Source organism: Rhineura floridana, chromosome 19 (genome assembly GCF_030035675.1).
Source record: "Rhineura floridana isolate rRhiFlo1 chromosome 19, rRhiFlo1.hap2, whole genome shotgun sequence".
Classification (NCBI taxonomy): domain Eukaryota; kingdom Metazoa; phylum Chordata; class Lepidosauria; order Squamata; family Rhineuridae; genus Rhineura; species Rhineura floridana.
In genome coordinates, this window is record NC_084498.1 from 21,573,946 (window position 1) to 21,593,280 (window position 19,335).

The 19,335-nt window shown below is 47.6% G+C and overlaps 1 protein-coding gene across 4 annotated transcripts in view; it reads left to right on the forward strand.

Moving 5' to 3' along the window:
• Positions 1 to 19,335, forward strand: part of KSR2 (kinase suppressor of ras 2) — a 205,767-nt gene that overhangs the window by 161,515 nt on the left and 24,917 nt on the right. For all 4 annotated transcript variants that reach the window (XM_061602875.1, XM_061602873.1, XM_061602874.1 and 1 more), the window contains one exon: positions 14,149 to 14,245. In XM_061602875.1, the coding sequence (XP_061458859.1) occupies positions 14,149 to 14,245 (97 nt within the window). The remainder of the gene's footprint in view (positions 1 to 14,148; positions 14,246 to 19,335) is intronic.

Genomic DNA, 19,335 nt, shown 5'->3' on the forward strand with positions numbered 1-19,335 from the left:
GGCTGATCTTGATGCCCGAGAGGGTCCGTAGGGAAAGAGGCGGTCCCTGAGATATTTTGTCCCCACTCTGCTCTCCTTTGAGTTCTCCAAGGGGCAACATGGTGCAGGGGAAAGAGGGCAAGCAAGGCCACCCGCTATACTGGTTGTAAGGAAGGCGGTAGGCAGGTAGGGGTTGTCTGAAGGCAGACTGAGCTTTGGTGGGGCACTGACCCACTCGCCCTAATGGACCAGCCTCTGCTGCTCAGTTTGCAAAGTTTCCCCTTGCCGTCTCATTTCAACTTGGGTCCTCGCCGCCTTCTCTGGACATCTGTTGCTCTGCTTCTCTCCCATGTTCCCCCTGTAATAGCGTTTAGAGTAATGAAGCCCATATATCATATCATAAGTAGCTATTGACTTCCGTCCGTAGCCTGGATCAGGATTGATTGACCTGTGGGGATGCTGCTTCCCTCAATCAATAAGAGGCCATGAAGGGGGAATAAATCTTGATAGAGACTGACAACGGGGGGAGGGAGGGAGAAGTCAATATGCTGATTAATACATACATTAAATGAACACGCATCCCCCTCTGGGGAGACGCCATTTCATTCTGACAGCTGGCAAGGATGGTGGGAAGGAAGGAGAGTGTGAGGATCAGAAAAGTGATGGGCCTTCAGATGTCTGAAATGTTTGCTGGCATCATGCCTATGCATTTTGCAGAACTTGTATCCTGTGGCCAAGGCTGGAAAGGGGAAGAAGGGTTGTCACCAGCTAAGGTGTACTCAGAGTAGACCTGCTGAAATTAATGGACTCAAGTTAGCCACGGTTATTCATTTTAGTGGGTCTCCCCTGAGGATGACTAACGTTGAGTATATCTCCTATTATTTCCAGGCTTCTGCAGTTGTACTCAGAGCGCCTTCAAATAATTTATTTTGTTTTATTTTACTTTATTTCTTTAATATTCCTCTTAATGTCCAAATAGGCTTCTAAGCAGTTTATAAAGAGTAACCCCAGTTACACAGATATAAACATCCATAATTAAAATGCACAATAAAACAATCCCCTTAAAACATTAAAATATAAATATTCATAATTTAAATATGTCTACTTCAACTGTAAGAAAACATACAGTTGCACAATACTGTACAGTTAAAGCAATCATTTCAATTGCAAGCAGAAACACAAACACAATATATTATTATTTAATTTATATCCCACCCTTCCTCCCAGCAGGAGCCCAGGGCAGCAAACAGAAGCACTAAAAACACTTCGAAACATCATAAAAACAGATCTTAAAACACATTAAAACAAAACAACATTAAAAAACATTATTAAAAAATGTTGTGGTTTATTTCACCGGCTCTTTAGCTGGTGAGCAAAAGTGAGCACTCTCTGAGAGGATTGACTCTCTATGAGGTAAACTGTGCATGCTTTTATAGGAACATAGGAAGCTGGGACTGGTCTTGTTTTGGAGTGCTGGCTGAACTGGGGCAGGGGACAGGAAGACTGGAGGGTGGGAAAGGAACTGACAATTCCAGTGCAGGGGGGAGTCTTTCACCACCCTATTTTTCTGTTCTTTCCTGGACACTTGTGGCTCCGATGTCAGTGGAGCACTGAATCCACTCTGGCTTTTAGTCTGAACTTTTAAGGAGCTATCCAAGGTGCTGAAACTAATTTGTGGGGGTACGTTTCAGCACCTTGGACAGCTTGTTGAGAGTACAGACTAAAACCTGGATTCACTGCTCCACTGACATTAGAACCACCAATCTGCAGCTTTTAAAAAATAAATAAATGGTGGGCTACATCCACCCAACACCACTTGAAGAAGTGCTGAAATGTGTGTCTACTTTGTCAGCCTGTGGTTTAGGGATAGCTGTGCCCATTAGGGAGCCCAACAGTAGGTGGAGCCAGAGCCAGTGGCTGGCAGCATCAGAGCCAATGACAGGTAGAGCCAACTATCTCTAGTTTTATCCTCATCCTCTTACCTGCTGAGTTCTACAGAGGCAGAACTGAAACGGAGGAGGCTAACAGGAGTCCAACAACATCTGGAGTGCACCACATTGGCCATCCCTACTCCAGCTTTTGCTACAGCTCTCTACTTCGCAGTTTGCCATGCTGCAAACTGCAAGTCCCAAAGGGGAGCTGTCCCTGGTCCTGACCGTCTGCAGCTTAGTCTCGATTTGTTGCTGTGTGCTTGGCCAGTACACCGCTGTGGGCTCATGATTAAAGTAAGGCCCAGGGTGGGGTTAGGCTGTGTTTAGTTATGTGTGTTCTTTTCCTTTTTACTAGACTCCCCATAGTCCATTGACATGTCTTAAAGTTGCAACACAAGGGTGCATACAGGTTGTCAGGCCAACTTGCAAGTGGCTAAATTATGATCGTTGCCAGGGCTGGTGCCTCACAGGCAATCCATGGTCTTTACTGGAAGCATCAGTCACCTAGTTCAAGGGTAGGCAGAAGGGAGATCACCATGCTACTGATATATCTCTGGCCAATTTCCACAGGAATTTCCACTCTTTTAGCAATTTAAAACAGAATACTTATGTAGCTATTTCCCCCCCACTCACTCACTCACTCACTCACTCACTCACTCACTCACACTCACTCACTCACTTACTCACACACACACACACACACACGCACACGCACAAACACACACACACACACACACACAGCCCTGTCTCTCCCCTCAGCTAGAGTGGTGTCACATTCCCCAAACTTTGATAGGCATCTCATTCCAGCACATGAATGAATAGGTTTCTGCCACAGGTGTCTACTCTGGAGAGAGAGTATTATAAATTTAATTTGCTGTCATTTTCTGTGCTGTTTTTGACTGTGGTTGTTGTTGGTACTTTTGCTGTTTTATTGTGATCTGTGCATTGCCTTTATATGTGGAAGGCTGTTGTTGTTGTTGTTAGCCAGGTGTTGGCTTAATAAAAGGGCTGTCCAGTCAGCAGCAACTAACATCATAAAAGCTTCCTGTATGAGGGAAGGGGGGTGGTTAAGCCAAGTGTACACCCAGCACTTCCTTCCCATTCCTAAAATCTTGTCTCCCACTTAAGAACATAAGAAGAGCCTGCTGGATCAGGCCAGTGGCCCATCTAGTCCAGCATCCTGTTCTCACAGTGGCCAATCAGGTGCCTGGGGGAAGCCCGCAAGCAGGACCCGAGTGCAAGAACACTCTCCCCTCCTGAGGCTTCCGGCAACTGGTCTTCAGAAGCATGCTGCCTCTGACTAGGGTGGCAGAGCACAGCCATCACGGCTAGTAGCCATTGATAGCCCTATCCTCCATGAATTTATCTAATCTTCTTTTAAAGCCATCCAAGCTGGTGGCCATTACTGCGTCTTGTGGGAGCAAATTCCATAGTTTAACTATGCGCTGAGTAAAGAAGTACTTCCTTTTGTCTGTCCTGAATCTTCCAACATCTTATCCCCACTCAGCCAAGTTTCATCTTCAATTTTGTACACTGCTGCCATTTATTTATTGTATTCCATTCGTAAATCACTTCCCATAACATATCCCGAACCAATTTCACGGTAAAAGTTTCAGCAATAAAAACAATTAAAAACAAGGCCACGTATAAAAACAATTTGAAACCCAACGGACGCAGATGGAGATAAAGATCTCCACTTAAAGGGCTTATTGAAAAAGGAAGGTCTTCGATAAGTCCTGAAAAGGCCATAGAGATGGCTCATGTCTGACATGTAACAAGGAGTTCCAAAGGGGAGACTTGAACTCTACATTGTACGGAACAGACCTTCTCATAAGATGGTATCTGCAAGAGACCCTCACCTGCGGAGCACAGCGATTGATTTGGTATATAACAGATGAGATGATCTTCTAGGTGTCCTGGTCCCAAGCTGTACAGGGCTTTTTACACCAGAACCACCACTTTGAACGTAGCCCGTTAACTAATCGGCAGCCAATTTGGCAATTGTTAATTTCCAAAAGTACACCTTTGTGTTTTTCAAGCCTCACAAGCATGAATCACACCAAGCTACCGTACACGGATTTAACAAAAGCCCAGCCTTCCCTGATCTCTTAAAATGTGCTGTGTTGTGCTCCCTTGTCACCCAGTTGGAAAATGTTGAATGACCCTTGCTCAGGCTCCTTCACAAGTTGCAATTGGCCTGTTAGCTTTCCTCATCTTTCCACCTCCTCCAGCTCACGTAGACAGATGAAGAAACTTTTCCTCCAAAGCAATTTGGGATTGTGCTTGCTTGGCTGCACAATCTTCACTCATTGCAAATTCTACAAGGCCTCCAAAATGGACCATTCCCAAGGAAGGTGAGGATTGCTCACAGTGGTAGCGGACTGCTATAAACGTCTACCAGATGAGATGCTTTTTTCCCAATGCATACTTAAAGGTTGTTCATAGAGTCCCAAGTCCTTAGATAGTATGAGTGCTATTAGAAAACTGATGTTGCTTGCTTTTGCAGCTTTGCAATTTAATGTTCCTCAGGCTAGTTGTTCACTGTGCAGTAGACTGTGTTGGGTTTAGTGGGGAGCTCAGGTCCCAAAACTTTAGCCAGAGGCAAAGATGAGCAAGTGATCAAGTTACCATCTCTTAAGACCATTCTGATGTCCCATGTCAGTCACTCCCGCCATGTGCCTTAACACTCTACTTTACCAGGAGTCGTCCAGAAGTCAAGGATCAGGAAATTCAGGTTAGCAGGGGAGCTAACAAGGAGCACAGCAAGATTAGATTGGTTAGGCTTCAGCTGAGCAGCTTTTTAGCTGGTATGGCCGCCTTACGTCTTCCTGGAGACGTCCTGGAAAAATGAGAAAATGAGAGAATGGAAATTAACAATCTTTCCATCCCTAATCAGGAGAGGCAGCTAGACCAGTGCTTGGCAGTCTGGATGTGGGTTAAGAAGTTGAAGCTTAATGCTCCTAAGATAGAGACGTTCTGTGTTCCGAGTTCTTGGCTCATAGGATCATAAAGGCCCAGCAGTGCCCTGCGTCTCTGAGGTTGGGCTTTGGGATAGGCCTGTCATTGCCTCTGGTCTTGTAAGTCCTGGGGTAGGGGTGACAGAGAAGCAGCTGGAGGAGCTGGGGATGGATATCTCAGCCTTCCTGAGCAGGGTGTCGTTAGTAATATGTCCTCCGATTGTGCCCAAGGGAATGTTGACTCTTTGTGATCTTAGTTGGATGGAGGGTCATAGGAAGGTTCTGCTCTTTGGAACAGGCTGTGTTGGGTTTAAGGTCTAGGGGCAGATTGGTCATGACATCCCAGGTTGCATTCCTCTTCTGCCACCCCTTCTCCTTGGCTCCAGCTAACATTGGCTGGCAACAAGAGAGTGCAAGGACAACCACAGTGTCGACCACTGACTCCCTAGCTAAGTCCTTTGCACCCAACTGAAAAATGTCAAAGGGATGTTGCTCACATCCTCTTCCCTTGCTGCTCCTCATGTTCTGTTGGCTCATCAGCTTTCTTTCTGCTACCTCCAGCTCATACAGATATGCAAGGAATGTTGATCCCTGTTCCTTCCCGCCTTCCACCAGTTTTCTTTCTCTCGAGAGGGGAGCAGACATATTCCTTTGTGTCTCTCCTCTCAACCAGCATGAGGGCCAGCACTGGGACCAGTGCCGGCTGCTCCAGCATAGCTAGTTAGCTAGATATTGAACTCTTTCCTATCAAGCATGTACTTCCAGAATAAAGTAGTTATTTCTTCTTTTAAAGCTTAAAGTCTTTGTCTGACTAATTTGCAGGGCAGGTAGAATCTTAGCAAAGATTCAAACACACAAGCTCGCTCAATACTGTCCGTTCCGCTACTCAACTCTGCAGGGTCGTACAGGACATTGGGTCCAACCTCCTATACCTGAGACCATGGACAGCTGCTGCCAGTCAGAGCAGGCAACACAGGACTAGATGGACAAATGCTCTGAGCGGATACGATGCTGTTTCTGATGTTAACGGTGTACATAGGGCCATAGCCTTGGCTGTTTCCAGAAGCTTGTATTTGACAGACATATCTCCCAGTCTGTGGAAGATAAGGATAAGGCTTTCAGTGGCTACCAGCATTGATGGCTATGTTCTCGCTCCACTATCACAGGCAGTATGCTTCTGAATGCTAGTTGCTGGACATCGCAAGTGGAGAGAGTGCTGTTGCACTCAGGTCCTGCTTGAGGGCTTCCCTTTGGGGTGTCTGCTTGGCCACTGTGGGAACAGGACACTGGACTAGACGGGCCCTTCGGTCTGATCCAACAGGCTCTCTTTATGAACTTACGAGGATTAGACAAATTCATGGAGGGCAAGGCTATCGATGGCTACTAGCCAAGATGGCTCTGTTCCGTCTCCCCTGTCAGAGGCCCCTGAACACCAGTTGCTGGGAATTACATGGGGCTTGGGAGAGTCTTCTGTTTCTGCTTGAGGACCAGGAGTAGATGGGCCGCTGGCTGGATCCATGTTCTTCTGAGAGAGAGAAACATTAGGCATCTCGCATTCAGGGAAGACAACTTCTTTAGCGCATAAGCATTCCTTGTCTGTAAAGGGTCAACCATTTGCCAAAGGCGCACGTTGCCCAGGTGCTTCTAATTGGCAGATTAAATGGTGCCGAGACTTTGTACAAAGTGCTTGTTTAACCACAGTGCAGTTCGTTCAGGTTGCTGAGGCTGGGTCTTCCATTAACAGTTGCAAATTTCCATTCATAAAGCAAAGCTTGCCTGGGTAAACGACCCGATTTATGAAGGGCCTACTTCAAGAGGGAATCAGGCAGTGTGTCTACAAAAAAGAAGCCTGCGTTTCTTTTTTTACTTCTGCGGCTTTGCCTCTGAAACATGAGCTTTGACGGAGCTCTGGGTCAATAGCAACTTTGGGAAAACAACTTCTTTTTTATTCCCCTGGATGGGCGTAGCAGAGGCGTTCCTGTGATCCTTGCCTCCTTCGAGGTCTTTTCTTCCCCGCTTACGGCACTAAAGAAGCCGCTAAAGAAAATAACCCCATGAAAAGGAGGGTTTTGAAAAGATCTGGCAGGTGGGCTCTGCTGAATAGCAACAGGTGCCAGCAGCAAACGAGAGGCAGCATAGTTATGCAGAAGAGGCTCTACTCCCCCATAAGGAGTCTCCGCAACTCCAATATTTGCCACCAAAGTTTCTCAACAGGGTACTCATCTCCAACGGAGAGATCTTGGAAGGGTGACTCAGTAAGATCCTCATCTCTTTTTCTCCCTGTCCAACAAACTTTGTTTATTTTGTAATATTGTTTTATTTATGGAATGTCTAATCCTCTGCGACTGATAGGGCAGAAGGCAGAACCCCCAGTGGTATTATTTATTTATTTATTACATTTATACCCCGCCTTTCTTTCCATGATAGAAACCCTTGCATATGGTTCTCCGGCGGTCTCCCATCCAGACACTGACCACACCTGACCCTGCTTAGCTTCAGCAGGGTGCTGGCCTCATGTGCCTTCAGACCATAGCCTGTAGGCAGAGCCAGAGCCGATGACTGTCAGAGTCGACGAATGTGCTGACGATGATAATGATTTGTTAGTCTCTTGTTACCCAAAGGTCTCCGAGCGACTTCCAACATTGTTAAAAACACAACTAAATATAGCATACAATAAAAGCAAAACAACTGAACAACAGCCCTCATGCAACCACAGGAAACTTTGGCACCACCCTAACAATGGCATCTTGGCCTAAGAAAAAAGATAAGTCTTTACCTGGCGCCAAATAGATGTCAGTGAAGGGCCTGGTCAGACCTCACTAGGGAGCCACAATGAAGACGATCCTCTCCCTTGTCACCACTCTCCGAGCCTCACCCAGAAGGGGGACTTGGAGTAGGGCTTCAGAAGATGTAAGGGTCTGGGTAGGTTCATATTGGGAGAGGTGTTCCAGAAGATATTGGGGTCCTGAGCCATAAAGAGCTTTATAGGTCAAAATCAGCACTTTGAATCGGGCTGGGAAGCATATAGGCAGCCAGTATAATTGCAACAGAATTGGTGTTATATGATCTGTTCACTTTGAACCTGTTTACAGTCAGGCGGCTGCATTCCGCACTAACTGAAGCTTCCAAACTGTTTTCAAAGGCAGCCTTACGGAAAGTGCATAGCAATAAGCCAAAAATGATTTTCCAGTTTTGTCCCCATTCTCATCCCTGCTGAGATCTGCAGGAGGGAAACTGAGACTAAAAAGGAGGAAGGTGACAGCCAGGGCCACCCGCTGGGCTGGATGTAAGAAGGCTGGCAAGTGGGGGCTGGTTCAGGACAGATTGAGGTTGGTGGGGCAGTGCCCCATCTTCCCTAATGGACCAACCTCCACTGATTATGATCTGCCCTTCACCAATGTGGTCCCAGGAGTGGAGTAGATACATCATTTACACAGTAGATGACAATAAAATGACAGTTGCATGGAACAGACTTTTACATCATCACTAACACCAAACATTGTACTGAAGCAGGTGGTTAAAAAACGGAGAGGTTCCTGATAATCCTCACCCCACCACGCCCAAAGGGCATGGGCAAAGAGGCAAGTCTCCACTTGCCAATGAAAAGTTAATGTCAGTGCTAGGGAAGGTTGTTCCAGAGATAAGCAGCCCTTGTGAGAAGAAAGATATTGCCAATGGGTTGTTGGCAACCATTGTTTCTCATTGGATTTCCCCCAGAAAGGGTAAATCCAGATTAAATGGGGGCAGGGGCGAGAATATTTATTATTATTTATTTATTTTATTACATTTTTAAACCGCCCTATAGCAACAAGCTCTCAGAGCGGTGTAAAAGAGAATAAAAAAAGGTTAAAATACAAGTGAACATAAGTACAACGCACTACAAAAGATATATAAACAAGATTAAATTTAAAATTTTAAAATGTACAATTTAAAATGCCTGGGCAAAAAGGTAGGTCTTTACCTGGCGCCGAAAAGAGAACAAGAAGGCGCCAGGCGTATTTCGTCAGGGAGGGCGTTCCATAATGCATGCTGGCATTTTGCTGTCCGCAACGCGGTGCTGCAAAAAGCTTGTGTGCGAGAGGAGCACCAATCCTACCATCAACGCTCATCTGGAAGCATCGTGGCTCTTTGTTCCTCGCTCCCTTCTCGCTCCTTGATCCTGACGTTTGGGTTGTGCTTCAGCCTTGGCCACCGGCTTGCCCCAGAGCGTTCATCTCCCAGTTCCTAACTCCCCTCGGATGGCTGGCCCTGGCTTAGCCCTGGCACCCATTCGTCACCAGTTCTTCGCTCAAGAATGCTTCTTGCACTTTGGTTTGGTTTGGTCTGGCCGTAGTTGTAGTAGAGTATCTCCTTTGCATGCAGAAGGTTCCAGTTTCAGTCCCAGGTAGACCAGGGAGAGAGCTGTGTCTGAAACCCAGAAAAGCTGTTACCAGTCACTGTATTCTTGTTGTTGTTGTTGTTTATTTATTAGCCGCTTTCCCCCCGAAAATGGAACTCAAAGCAACTACCAAAAAAAAAAATTGTGCTCAAAGTAGCTTACAACAAAAGCACAGCAATTACAAAAACAATGTCATAATAAAATACTACAACAGCAGTAATGAAACAATAACAAATGCCACAGCAAACACAAAACCCTTTTCAATACTATAAGTATAACATTACATTCTTTAGCAGGCCACATGACACCTCTTGGCGATATGGCAAAAATAAAAGGGAATTAAGACAGTTCCAGCTTTGCTCCTAGAAACGCCCCACCCGTGATGCACCTCGCCATCTCACTCCTGCAGCCACTTCTCGCAAGCCTCCAAAGGCAGGAGGTGGTGGGGTAGCTGGAAACGCCACGTTCATGATTTTATGCATGGTAGCACAGACTGTAGGCCATACTGAGTCAGGTGGACCAATGGTCTGACTCAGTATCAAGACCGATTCCTATGTTCCTATGTATATTCCATTGATTTCAAGTTTGGTCTGAGTTGGGCTTCATCCCACACTTTGCACTACAACGAATGGGGACTTTGTCCTCGCTTTTCCACAGGCAGGACCTACGTGCAAGTGCCCTCTCCCCTCCTGCAGTTTGTAGCAACTGGTATTCAGAAGCATGCTGCCTCTGACCAGAGGGGCAGTGCACAGCCGTCACGGCTAGTAGCCGCTGATAGCCTTATCCTACAGGAATTTGTCTAATCCTCTTTCAAAGCCATCCAAGTTGGTGGCCATCACTGCCACTGGTGGGAGTGAATCCTGTAGCTCAGTTACGCACTACATAGTCCTTTCTTTTGTCTGTCCTGAATCTTCCAACGTTTGGCTTCATTGGATGTCCGCTAGTTCCAGTTTTAGAATAAATCTGTTAGTCTTTAAGGTGCCACAAAGCACAGTTTTTGTAGCTGTTTCTGCAAAAGACCAGCATGTCTACTCCTCTGTAAATTTCACAAAACTGTGCAGCTTGTTTCATCAGAAAAGCACAGGTGGAGGGGTCCCCTCCCCCAATCTTCCCTGTTTGCGTTGGTGTCTATTTTTTTTTAATCACAAACCATCTGCTCAACGATCTGAACCTTCTCAAGGAAGGCCAGGCACGATGGACTATTCCCATTCCTTGCCTCATTAATTTCTGCCACATCTTCCTTCAGGGTTGGTGTGAGTGTCCTTCCAAAGCCTCATTGCCAGTTTGATTTGTAGAGGCTTGCGGAGGGCTGGGATGGGACAGCCTCACAGTCAGGTGCAGCTGCGCTGTACCTGGCGAGATGAGCCACGATAAAGGAACACAGAGCAGACAACGGATAGGCAGTGAAGGCCTGAATGCTGCATGGACTTTGGGATCTGGCTGGGCAAATGCTACAGTGTGTTGGAGAGAGAGAAACAGCAGAGCTGCCACTGGAGAAAGCCTCACTACCCTGCTGCAGCCTTATATCTACTATAATATATTTGCTTAAGGATGTCATCACACAGCGATTTGCTTAGCTGCCGACAGCCTTCCGAGAGACACTGCACCAGTGGAGTAGGGAGACAGAGATGGAAGTAGGCAAGCAGGCATAAAGGAAAGAGGGTTGGCTTCGGCCAGGGGGTCAAGGGAGAGGGGGTGGGTTGGCCAGCAGGATTGGTGGGGGAGAGGTGGGGTTGGCAAGCAGAGTGAGCAGGAGCGCAGCCCCTAGTCTTTCATATTTTGCTTTCCCTTATGGGTACACATGATGCGTATGCACTCAAATGGTGCATAGGATTATCATGCCAGAAGGTGCGTTGCCCTGTTTTGCTTTCTAGAGAGGAAACTGAAGACAATTCCCAATGCAATGTTGTCAGCAGTCCACAGTTATTTTGGCTGTAGAGAGGGGTGTGGCTAGGAAAGGAGAGTGGTCTGAGGAGAGTCCTAAGGACCATAAAAACAGGGGGGACTTGGAAGGCCATATTAGGATCCTCGGCATCAGGTTGCCCACCCCTCCTTTAAACAAACAGATCATTTTACTGTAAGAAAGGGGTGAGGAAGCAAACGTGGCCCACCAGGGGTTCAGTTCTGGCCCATGAGGCCATTTCACCAAAACCATGGCCACCTGCCCTGCACCTGACATCATATATGAGGTCAGGTGTGTGACATCACATATGTGATATCAGTATGGACATGGCTGATAACCCACAATTGGGAGCCTTAAAGCCAGCTCTGGTTGCGCATTGGCACGGAAAAGCAGGGCAGTAGAGCCAAAGCCCCTTTAAAGCACTGCACAGACATCTTTGCAAGCCCTGTGTGGTGCTTTGACGTCCCAGTTGCGAGACTTCAAATCACCCAATCGCCAGATGTCATTGTGCCATCAGGTGATGGTCAGGTTGCTGCCCCCCCCACCTATCAAATTTGGTTCATGAGCCTAGGATCAGATCAAAATCTGGCCTGCGGAGCCAAAAAGATCCCCCACCTCTGCTATATGAGATCACCTCATATCTAACCGTAGGAACATTGGGCAATGCCTTCTACTGAGTTGGACCATCGTTCCCTCCAGCTCAGTGTTGTTTACACTGACTGCCAGCAGCTCTCCAGAGTTTCAGGCAGGGGAGTCTCTCCCAGGCTTACCCGGAGATGCCGGGGATTGAACCAGGGACCCCTGAGCTATGGCCCCTCCTAGGGTTGCCAGGTTCAATCCCTGAGACTGATCCTGTATCTTTAGGAGAAGAGAAAGTCAGCCAAGTGCAGGTGTTCTTGCAACCCTGTAATGGGAAAAACCACAAGGTGGAATTCTCCCTTCCCCCTGCACAAAAGACTGGTTGGAGGCTGGGCCTGGCAACCAAGAAGTCTTCTGTATCGTTAAAAGTCGTGCAGGGGGAAGGGAGAATTCCACCTTGTGGTTTTTCCCATTACAGAGTTGCAAGAACACCTGCGCTTGGCTGACTTTCTCTTCTCCTAAAGATACAGGATCAGTCTCAGGGATTGAACCTGGCAACCCTAGGCCCCTCCCCAGTGCAGAGCCGCCTCCTCCAGGCTTCCAAAGAGTGGGGGGTCCGGCTTCCGTTGCCATGGGGAGGGGGAGGTAGAAACCAAAGCTGCAAGACTGCGGGCGAGACGGGTAGGAGGGCGCAGAACAATTCAGAGTGGCAGCGCTAGAGAACCCCGATTGAATCAACACCTGTGATCCCCTGAGCTGGTTTTCTTTTGGACGGTTTATTATCTGAGCTCAGGTAGCTCCTGCACACTTTCTCCATTTGCCTCTGATGTGAGTGGGTGGGCGGGAGAGCCAGGCTTGGGGGTGGGGAGGCTGTCTCTCTTGTGTGTGTGGGGGGGGGAAGTTGAGGCAGAATCCACCCACAGACTCCATTGCATGATTCAAATGTCAAGATAGATTTTAATTGGTTTCAATGTCCTCTCCTCTCTCCCCGCACCCCCGGCTCTCCGACAGCTGCATTTGGTAATTAAGACTCTGCAAATAGATTTCTCGGCAACAGGTATGAAAAAGAGAGCCGGGCAGTTTGTATCTGGGGCGCACCTGATGCTTGCTTGCCGTTTGTGGAAGTCTCATCTTAGCCCCGTGAAGCTCTCGTCCTGCAGAGGCCAAAACAAGCAACAGCCGAGAAGCCCCTGGCACGAGACGAGCTGGATCAGGCCAGTGGCCCATCTAGTCCAGCATCCTGTTCTCAGAGTGGCCAGCCAGTTGCCCCAATGGGAAGCCCGCAAGCAGGGCCTGAACCCATAAGAAGAGCCTACTGGATCAGCCCAGTGGCCCATCTAGTCCAGCATCCTGTTCTCAGAGTGGCCAGCCAGTTGCCCCAATGGGAAGCCCGCAAGCAGGGCTTGAACCCATAAGAAGAGCCTACTGGATCAGGCCAGTGGCCCATCTAGTCCAGCATCCTGTTCTCACAGTGGCCAACCAGGTGCCTGGGGGAAGCCCGCAAGCAGGACCCGAGTGCAAGAACACTCTCCCCTCCTGAGGCTTCCGCCAACTGGTCTTCTGAAGCATGCTGCCTCTGACTAGGGTGGCAGAGCACAGCCATCATGGCTAATAGCCATTAATAGCCCTGTCCTCCAAGATTCCCAGCCACTGGCGTTCAGAGACACGCTGCCTCTGACAGTGGAGGTAGAACCTATCCAACGTGGCTAGTAGCCACTAGTAGCCACTAGGGATAGGGGACAAATTTGATTCAGTTTGCATTTAAAGCCACTGTTTCTGAAAGAACCAACAAATGGCCTTCTTTCAAACCTTGCATTCATCCGCATTTTGCGATGCAGTTTTTCCCAACCATGGCGTGCTTACAAAAATGCATTTGTTAGGGGGAAATGCGTATAAAAGTGAATACATTGGTGAAAATAGCATACAAAAAATGCATCAGGCGAGGAGAAATGGCTTGCAAAGATGTGTGCATCAGTCAAAACTGCAGAAAATGCGTTTATTTGGAGAAATGTGCACTAAAACGCGGAAAGAACTTTCATGAGGATTTTTTTTAAAAAATAAATAAATCTGCAAATGGTTGCAGAAACCTGGCAAACTGAATTTAAAATGGGGAAAAATGTGAAACAGAGAGAACCAGGTTCTTCCATCCATAGCACCCACAGACAGCCTGAAATTCCACGACAATCTAAGAAACATATAAACCTGGGAAATGGGTCCAAACATCCAAAACTGGACTTGGTGTCCAACTCTCTCCGTGCTGGTGTGTACCAAGTCCCTTTTTTAAAAAAATTCTTTGATAAGTCACAATCCTTCCCTTATTTTAACTCTTTTCGCAATTTCTCTGTCCAGATCTTAGGACAATTTTCAGGGCTCTGTTTCCTCTTCCCACAATTAATTATGATTCTCCTGTTTTCTTTTCAGCTTGTGCAAAGGAAGGACCCTCTACTCGGTGGTGAGGGATGCCAAAATTGTTCTGGATGTCAACAAAACGAGGCAGATTGCTCAAGAGATCGTCAAGGTACGAGAGAACGGAATGCGGCTCAGAGTGCATCCTATGAACTCTTGAGATGGGGGCTTTGATGCTTGTGCACTCTGGTAGTGATTTGCCTGATCTGCGGTTGGACGAATCCTGAAACGGGCTGAAGGAGCCCAAGGGTGGGCGGTGCAAATGGCTTTGGAGGTGACACGAGGGGGCTACCGTGGTGGCGGGAAGGTTTCCCCTCTCTCTGTTCCTTCCTCCCTCTCCTGGTTAAAAGCTACTGGCATCCGTTTCTCTGTCAATGGGGACGGCGTTAACACAAGAGCATCAGAAGAGCCTGGCTGCTGGATCAGCCCAATGGCCCAGCTAGCCCAGCTAGCCCAGCTAGCCCAGCATTCTCACAGTGGCCAAGCAGACGCCTATGGGAAGCCCGAAAGCAGGACCTGAGTGCAACAGCGCCCTCCCCAGGAATTGAACCTGGGATCTTCTGTACGCAAAGCGGATGCTCTGTGCTACAGCCCCTGATGCTGTTGGGGGGGGGGCAGAGGAAGAGCCTTCGACACCAAGCTTGGGAGAGCCGGCCACCCGTTGCCCTCCACATACTTCCATGCCGCACTGACAGATGATCTCACCAAGGCTATTTCCATCCTATTAAACTCAGTCCCAAAAGCCATTTTTGTTTCATTGGCTTTCATTAATTTCCCCCCCCCCCGTTCTCTGGCTAATGAGCAGATATGCGTCCTTATCTACGCCAACGCACTCTCCAGTGCTTAATAGCGCTTTGCTTGAATCTCTCTCCCCCCCCCACCAGTCAAACCTTCCCAAGCAATGTATACACCATCTCCCACGGCTCCTCTGAAAGCTTTTGCTACATAGGGGGTGAACCTGTCTAGATATTAGTGCCTGTTAAATGATAAAATAACACCATGCAACCACAATGGGGGGGCAGGAGAGAGAAGGAGCAGGCTAGATCCCTCCTTGCTCTGTTTGCTGTGGCTTCTCCCTTCTCTGAAAGCCACTGTGGCAGCTATGACGGTGGCAGAGCGTCTGCTTTCCGTATGTAAGGTCTCAGCTTGAGTCCCTGACATCTCCAGTTAAAGGCGTTGTGTGGAGGCTGTGGTCCTCCAAGATGCTGTTGGACTCCAAATCCCATCAGCCCCAGCCAGGATGAACCATAATCAAGGATGATGGGAATGGGAGTCTGTGATGCCCTCCCATGGTTCTCCCTGTCAGGTTCCCACCTGCTTGTGGCTACTGCCTTTCACTAGGCACCACCAGGGATACCACCAGTCCGGACCGTCCTTTATATGGTTTCTCACTCCGCTCTAGCACAGATCTCACTAGATCCCCCTGCTAGGCAGCACCACCAGTCACGTCCTATAACCAATACTTCCAGAGACTTTGCCTGAGTCTCTCTCTAGCTGGTTACTTTTGTGACTGCGTGCTTATGCTGTTCCCAACCCCCTTGTATCTTTATAGATAACGCATACAACTCTGGGTTGCTCTGGATACTTGAATTGTTATTAATCCTCCCTTCACCGCTGCCACCATTAGATACTGTTTCTGTTCAGCCTTGGTAATTACCTTGCCCTCCCTTCTGGTATGTATATCCCCCAGCCAAGGATCAGGCCTTTGGTAAACTAAATAAGTATTTATTAAATATCAGAAATAACAAGATTAGTTTTAGAATGTTTCACAAGCGTATGGTTTCATCTATTCCTGTTTTGTACTTGACTAATTATTAATCAGAACTCCAACTCCCTCTTTCTCCACACTCCTGACCTCCACCCTCAAACACCTCTTTCTCCACACTCCCAACATCCACCACCAAACACCTTCTTCTCCACCCTACTAACATCCACCTCGATTCAACTGTCATCCTTCCATTTATACTCCCAGCCATTCAAACGCTCAGCCAATCATCCAGCATTCTACTGCTCATGTACTCCCCCCTCCTCTTTCACTCCACTTACCATATGTCTTCTATATAAACAGCACTTACCATATTTACCCTACAAGCAAGAACATCACAGAGTCCAACAACATTGGGAGGACACCAGTCACTCCACCCCTGTGTTAAAGGATCTCAAGCAGCAGCCGAAGGGGGGGGCTCTTTTTCTGTGCATGCTGCTGCCCTCTGCCAGACCCAACATCGGCAACCCCTCCGACCATAATTTTCCCCCAGCTCTCTGGGCTTATTCCAGGGAGGGGAATATGGGAGTACAATTGGAAGTCAGGGCAATGGTTAAGCAGCCTTTCATCATTTCCCTTGAAGAGTAGTTGCTGATGGTCATTGGGACTGGTAAAGGCCAGAAGGCCGGGAGCCCAATGGTAGGCGGAGCCAGAGCCAATGACAAGCGGAGCCAACTCTTTCTGATTTTGTCTTCATCCTCCTCCCGGCTGAGTTCTACAAGGGGCAACACTGAGAAGGAAGAGGACCACCCCTTCCTCAGGTTGTAAGCCAGAGAGCAGGCAGATGGGGGCAGCCAAGGGCAGTCTGAGGTTGGTGGGGCAGTGCCCCATTCACCCCTAATGCACCAGCCTCCACTGTCAGAAATGCTCTCACACATCAATGTTAATAGGCAAGGGTTTGCAAACCTTGGGTTTGCTTCCTCCCAGCACATGAGTCCAGCCACATCAGTGCCTTCAACAAGAGCTGAGAGGAACGAGTCAGCATGGCACAGTGGTTAGAGTGCTGGGCTAGGACCTGGAAGACACAGGTTCAAATTCCCATTCAGCCATGAAGCTTGCTGGGTGACCTTGAGCCAGTGACATTCTCTCAGCCTAAGCTACCTCACAGGGCTGTTGGATAAAATGGAGAGGGAGGAGACCCACACATACCGCCTTGAGCTCCTTGGAGGAAAGGTGGGATAGAAATGTCAAAATTCAATTCGTTTGAAATGTAGTGTTGGAGGAGAGCATTGCGCGTACCATGGACCGTGAAAAAGGCAAATAATTGGGTGTTAGAACAAATTAAACCAGAACTGTCACTAGAAGCTAAAATGATGAAACTGAGGTTATCATACTTTCAACACATCATGAGAAGACAGGATTCACTAGAAAAGACAAGAATGCTGGGAAAAACAGAAGGGAGTAGAAAAAGAAGAAGACCAAACCAAGAGATGGACTGATTCCACAAAGGAAGCCATAGACCCGAACTTACAAGATCTGAACAGGGTGGCTCATGACAGATGCTATTGGAGGTCACTGATTTATAGGGTCGCCATAAGTCGAAATCAACTTGCAAGCACATAACAACAAAATGTCAAAATAAATAGGAAGCTGCCTTATACGGAAACAGGCCATTGGTCCATCTAGCTCAATATTGGCTGCACTGATTGGCAATGACTGTGCAGGATTTTAGGCAGGAGTCTCTCCCAACCCTACCTGGAGATGACTGGGATTGAACCTGGAACCTTCCGCACGCAAAGCAGACAATCTGCAATTGAGCCATGGCCCTTCCTGTAGGGAGACAAGAACAGAAGATTCAAGGAAAGTCCCATGGGTCCATGGATCTTGCCTCATGGAGCACCTTATCAATTCTCCTTTGGCTTGGCTTAAAGGGCCCTTGTTGGTTCCTGGGAATTGCATAAAGGTGTGGAACATTAAGGACAGGTTGGCTTTAAGGGGGAAACGGCCCGTGAACCAGTAGGGGGTGCTAGCTTCCCATCTATAGTGCAAAGAAACCCCGAGGCAATTCAAGATAACTACATAAGAGAAGCTCTGTTTGAAAGAGTACCTTGCTCAGATAAATGCAGGTAGAGTTGGGGCAGGAATACGCCAGGGGTCTGCCTCCTGCTCGGTCTTTAACCTGCTAGTTCTTAAGTCACATGTCAAGCACGAAAGGAGGCATGGTCCCCAGTCAGAGACCAAGCACAGAGAAGTTCAAAAAGTAGACCGTGGGTCCCTCGAGATGACCATTTCCCTGTGCATTCATGATGGGATCGGAACAGTTGTGCACAACCCCAAATTTAATGCCCTTTGCCTCTGCTGGCACTGACCCACTGAAACTGGACAACATGACTTACGTAGGTTTGTTAATTCAGGGAGATGTAGGAACATCAGAAGTTTGTATTCAACTCCTACTCAAAGTAGACTTGTAGAAATTAATGGGCCTAAATTAGTCATGCCTATTAGTTCAATGGGCCTACTCCAAATATTATTATTATTATTGTCTTTATTTATACCCCGCCATCCTTCCAAAACTGGAATTCGTGGCGGCTTCCAGATAAAAAACACATAGAATTAAAACATACAGTGTCTAGATTAAAATGAAATTAAACTAATTCCAATATTAAAACTGTTCATACTTGTAGCTAAAAGAGAATCAAAAAACCAGTTTAAAAATGGAGGAATAAGGCATTAGCAATGCAGTTCCCGTCGAGCCCCATCTTTAGCAGTCGTCAATGCCAATGGCTTGTTGGAATAGAAAGGTCTTTGCTTGACGCCGGAAGGACTGCAAGGAGGGGGTCAAATAGGACGAGCATTGCATTAGGGATGGATGAGAAATTCGATGCAGTTCACATTTCAAATCAAATCTATCAAATTCATACTTTATTTAAGTTTGGAAAAACGTGAGAGAACTGAAATTGATGGATCTTTCCATCCCTACATTGGATGCAAGCCACAAGGCAGGGATGGGGAACCTTTGGCCCTCAAGATGATGCTGAACTGTATCTCCCATCAACCCTAGCCACCACGGCCAATACTTGAGGCCGGTGGGAGTTGTGGCCTAACAACATCTGGAGGGCCACCGCTGGCTTAAGGACTTTCATAACAATGGAAATGATGTGGAAACGTGGGGAGCTAACAGAGGGGGGGGAAATGCTTGGATTGAAAAAAATGAGAAACCAGAATGGACAGGCTCATCCATCCCTAGCAGTGATGAAGCCGGGATGTTACAAAAGCATGTCGGCATTTGATATCATTGCCCTTTGCATTGATGCCACCGCCTTGTAGCTCATTTGATGGAAAACTTAGCCGAGCACTCAAAATCCCATAAAGTAAACCAAAAATGAAATAGCATCAGTGCCCAGGAAGATTCCTCCTCGAGCGGCCTCCAACACAAGGTGACTGATGCTGGCAATTTTAATAAGCGCCGAGACGAGCGCTTCGCAAAGACAATAAGG